Raw genomic sequence first — 4,636 nt, 5'->3', positions numbered from 1 at the left:
AACAAATTTTCTAAGCACCCACCATATTACTTTGCATTCAAATGTATTTTTTTGATTTAACCATCCACAGAACTACGAATTAATTTGTCTACTTTTTTAAAAGTATTAACATTGCATAAGAACAAAAGAGGTAGTTTGGCAGCAAAGCAAAGACCATCTTGTAAGTGTCTCATCAATTTGTTTTGAAGATTGGAGTAAGTTTAGGAAACAATAGTTTTACAGTAACAAAATGTTTTTTGTGACAAACTAATCCAAATCCAAGATTCCTCTAAACAACTGCCCTCTTAGACTTTATTTTATTTTTCAAAATATATCATATATTTCTCATCAAACTCTTTTTTCATAATCCCAATTTCCTAGGAATTGAATAGGATCCGGTTTTCTGCTGAAGATCCAGATATTCGCTATGGCGAGACCAGATATTTATCTTTCCCCACGAAGAAAAGTTCGGGCGAAGCTGAGGTGGAAGAAGGACGGGGCCAAAGCAGCACAGAGGCTCTCTCTCTCTCTCTCTCTCTCTCTCTACAGGAAATTTCTTGGTGTTGACGGGGGAGGAGGAGGGGAGTGCCTAATAACGGCAAGCCAGCGCATAGACGGGAGATACGGAGAGAACCCAGCCGGCTCCCAACCACCGCCACAGAATATTCCGTCTGCTCTTAACAGTATAGCATAGCTGCCCCTTCGGTCCTTGCTATAAAAAAGACCGATTCCCCTTCTCTTTCGTCCATCCCCAAAACCGAAGCTCAGGTCAGCTCAGCTCAGCAGCGGGGAAAGAGAGAACCAGGCGGTCAGTCCAATTCCTCCTTCTTTCACCTCCTCTCCTATTTGGTTGCTCAGAAAGTGGCAGTGGCAGCTTCGTCTTCCTGAAAGTAAGCGGCCATGGCCAATAAGCAGCTCCAGGTGCTGGACGCACTTGATGCTGCCAAGACTCAATGGTACCACTTCACTGCCATCGTCATAGCCGGTATGGGTTTCTTCACCGACGCCTATGACCTCTTCTGCATATCCCTCGTCACCAAGCTCCTCGGCCGCATCTACTACTTCGATTCCACCTCTGCCAAGCCGGGAACCCTTCCCCCCAACGTTTCCGCTGCCGTCAACGGCGTCGCCTTCTGCGGTACCCTCGCCGGCCAGCTCTTCTTCGGGTGGCTCGGTGACAAGATGGGAAGGAAGAGAGTGTATGGTCTTACGCTTCTTCTGATGTTCGTCTGCTCCATAGCCTCGGGCCTCTCCTTCGGCAAAAGCCCGACCGCCGTGATGGCCACGCTGTGCTTCTTCCGCTTCTGGCTGGGGTTCGGCATCGGCGGCGACTACCCGCTTTCCGCCACCATCATGTCCGAGTACGCCAATAAGCGCACCAGGGGGGCCTTCATCGCCGCTGTGTTCGCCATGCAGGGGTTCGGCATCCTCGCCGGAGGGATCGTCTCCATCATCGTCTCCACGGCGTTCGACAAAAGGTTTCCGGCACCCGCCTACGCAGTCGATCGCGCGGGATCGACCGTCCCGCAGGCCGACTACATCTGGAGGATCATCCTGATGTTCGGCTCCTTCCCGGCGGCGCTCACCTACTACTGGCGGATGCAGATGCCGGAGACGGCAAGGTACACGGCGCTGGTGGCGAAGAACGCGAAGCAGGCGGCGGCGGACATGTCGAAGGTGCTCCAAGTCCAGTTCGAGAGCGAGCAGGACAAGGTCGAAGTCATGACCACCGGTGACAACCACAACTACGGCCTGTTTAGCCGGCAGTTCATGAAGAAACACGGTCTGCACTTGCTCGGAACCGCCTCCACCTGGTTCCTCCTCGACATCGCGTTTTACAGCCAGAACCTCTTCCAGAAGGACATCTTCTCCAGCATCGGGTGGATCCCCAAGGCCGAGAAGATGAACGCCATCCACGAGGTGTACCGCATCGCCCGCGCACAGACGCTCATCGCCCTCTGCTCCACCGTCCCGGGCTACTGGTTCACCGTCTTCTTCATTGACGTCGTCGGCCGCTTCGCCATCCAGCTGATGGGCTTCTTCTTCATGACCGTCTTCATGTTCGCACTGGCCATCCCCTACAACCACTGGAAGCAGCCGGACCACCGCATCGGCTTCGTGGTCATGTACGCCCTGACCTTCTTCTTCGCCAACTTCGGCCCCAACGCGACCACCTTCGTCGTCCCCGCTGAGATCTTCCCGGCGAGGCTCAGGTCGACCTGCCACGGCATCTCGGCCGCGTCCGGGAAGGCGGGTGCGATCGTCGGCGCCTTCGGGTTCCTGTACGCGGCGCAGAGCAGGGACCCCACCCAGACCGACCGCGGCTACCCTCCGGGCATCGGAGTGAAGAACGCCCTCATCGTGCTCGGCGTCGTCAACGCCCTCGGGTTCTTGTTCACCTTCTTGGTCCCCGAATCCAAGGGTCGGTCCCTCGAGGAGATGTCGGGCGAGGCGGAGGACGAGGAGGCGCAGCCGTCGGGCGAGTCCCGCTCTGCTCGAACCGCCTCGGTTCAGTACGGTTTCAGTTCTTAGAGGTATTGTCACCGGCGACGACAGAGAGATTGTGGGGAAATATGGCCGCACAGCCGACGATCTCGATCCCTCACGTCCTTCTTCTTGCGTGCACAGTCTGTCAGACGTTTTCATTCTTTTTTGTCTTTCTTAGTTTCTTGATTCTCCTTCTCTTTCTCTCTTCCGTCCTATCAGTTGCTTGGGATACGTGTAATATGATTTTGAAGATTAATAAGTACAAGAAACCGAAGGTGAAAATGCATCTTCTTTGTGTCTTTCTTTTTTGTATTTTTTCCTTTGTTGAGTTCGTCGTGAATTGGTTGCCGTCCGGCGTCGAGCGCATCCGGTAAGCCTCCAAAAGGTTGCTTTCAAGCTAAACGGGTGCATGTGAGGGACTCCAATTTGGGTGTTGGAACCACATGGCATCACAATCTCACAATTATTAATCCGTCCATCGGGGGCCTAAAATGTTATGTGTCGATTCGATTCGACAAATTCACCATAACCTCATCACCAATTCGAGCATACTCAAATACTTGTCTTTTTTGCAACAGAACCAAAAAATTGATTATAGAGCATTGATTAGTTTACAAGAGCATATGCCTTTATATTATGCGGTTCGAAAGTGGCAATGTTCTTAATATTTAAGAAGCTTGGTGTGATTATGTGCAGCTTTTAATCATCGAGTCTAGGAATAACTGACATAATTAGCGTGGTATTTTTTGATCCATTGTTATGAAAGGATTGTTTGTTTGGCGTGAGGCCAAAAGACTCTGCCAAGTTTGTTGGAAAAAAGAGTACTCCGATGGCCTCTCACAAGTGAAGTGAAAGGAAGTTTCGAGGCATCGCCCCTCGCATGGCATTATATGGAGTGGGGACCCTGCAATTAAAGAATGCCTACCGACTGCTGCATGTGACCGTTTCTCCCACATCCAAGTTTAATACTTAATTGATTATATTCCACAAACTTACTTTGGTTGTTCTACTTACTAACTAAAGTTGTCTCCACATATACATCATACTCTACTCTACATCTCCTTTTTTAACTTTAAACTTTAAGGGCTATTTATAGTGACAACATTTCTTGTAAGTTTTATGAATCTGCCTCAAAGATTGAGGTACATTCGTGAAACACTTAGTTTTATATCTGACACATCTACCCTAATCTTTAGAAGAGATACACCTAACATATTGTAAATTTTAAAAAATTTTAAGGATTATTCATATATGAATAAATAAAAAGAAGTATTAACAAATAAGGAGTTATTTTTTGTGGGCAATAGCAATTCTTGATTTTAGCGTTTAGGTAGCTTTGACTGCCTCCTCCTCTAAATTCTCAAAGAATTGAATGAATATTTTGTAAGATGCCCTTTGCCTCGTTTCTTTTCTTGATCTCCTCCCCCTAAATAATAATAATAATAATAATAGTAATAACAACAACTCTTGGCATGCATGCTTACCTAGAGCAACGGAGTGAGCAAACCACTTGTATAAGGAATCTGACTACTTGGGAAAAGGGAAGGGAAGCCCTTATTTGGTGTGTGTGTGTGTGGAAGTGGAACAACAAGACTTGGCGGTTGGCGTGCAGGAAACAGGGTTAAAAGGCGATGGTCCTCAACAAACAAACAACTTTATTGGGAAGAGCGTTGCGCAACACCAGCACGTTCTTCCCCTTCTCAACAAGTTGCTGCTTCCTGTAGCGAGGCTACATCTATTTATAAGTACCTATGTTACATAATCTTAATGCATCTTTAGTTCCTAGCTCTTATAACCGTCTGGCTTTGGACACAAAACCATCCATCCCTCTTGCATCTGAGCATTAACTATCGCCAAAAATAAAATTTATATATATATATATATATATATATATATATAGCCTTGATTTTCAATTGTTCAAATTTTACACCGATTTAATAAAAACGTATAGGCTCCGATGGAAAGTGATGGTAACCTTAGTCAATCCGTGGCTTTTAAGTAACGATGAGGCCAGAGTTGAGGACCGTGTGAACTATGGAGAGGGGAAAAAAGAGGGGACGTCACGGCCAAGTTTGCCTGTGCAGAAAGCGAACCAAAGGACAGCTTGACAAAGACAAGAGGAGCCGCCATATTAGACCCGTTAAAGCTATCTCATATCTTCTTTATCTCA

The 4,636-nt window shown here is 47.8% G+C and overlaps 1 protein-coding gene across 1 annotated transcript; it reads left to right on the top strand.

Moving 5' to 3' along the window:
* The first annotated feature begins 500 nt into the window (after nt 1-500).
* LOC116252891 (probable inorganic phosphate transporter 1-3) lies at nt 501-2,752 on the top strand. The gene has a single exon (XM_031627503.2). It carries the CDS (start codon nt 880-882, stop codon nt 2,509-2,511), a length of 1,632 nt encoding a protein of 543 aa, XP_031483363.1. The 5' UTR covers nt 501-879; the 3' UTR covers nt 2,512-2,752.
* Nucleotides 2,753-4,636: the final 1,884 nt, after the last annotated feature.

The sequence above is a fragment of the Nymphaea colorata genome, chromosome 4, assembly GCF_008831285.2.
Source record: "Nymphaea colorata isolate Beijing-Zhang1983 chromosome 4, ASM883128v2, whole genome shotgun sequence".
NCBI classification, from domain to species: Eukaryota; Viridiplantae; Streptophyta; class Magnoliopsida; order Nymphaeales; family Nymphaeaceae; genus Nymphaea; species Nymphaea colorata.
Note: the sequence above shows the minus strand (reverse complement) of the source record. Positions and strands in the feature narration are given on the sequence as shown.

What these genes read in the sequence shown, in the direction of transcription:
- LOC116252891 (XM_031627503.2), top strand. Translation starts at nt 880, where the DNA reads ATGGCCAATAAGCAGCTCCAGGTGCTGGACGCACTTGATGCTGCCAAG.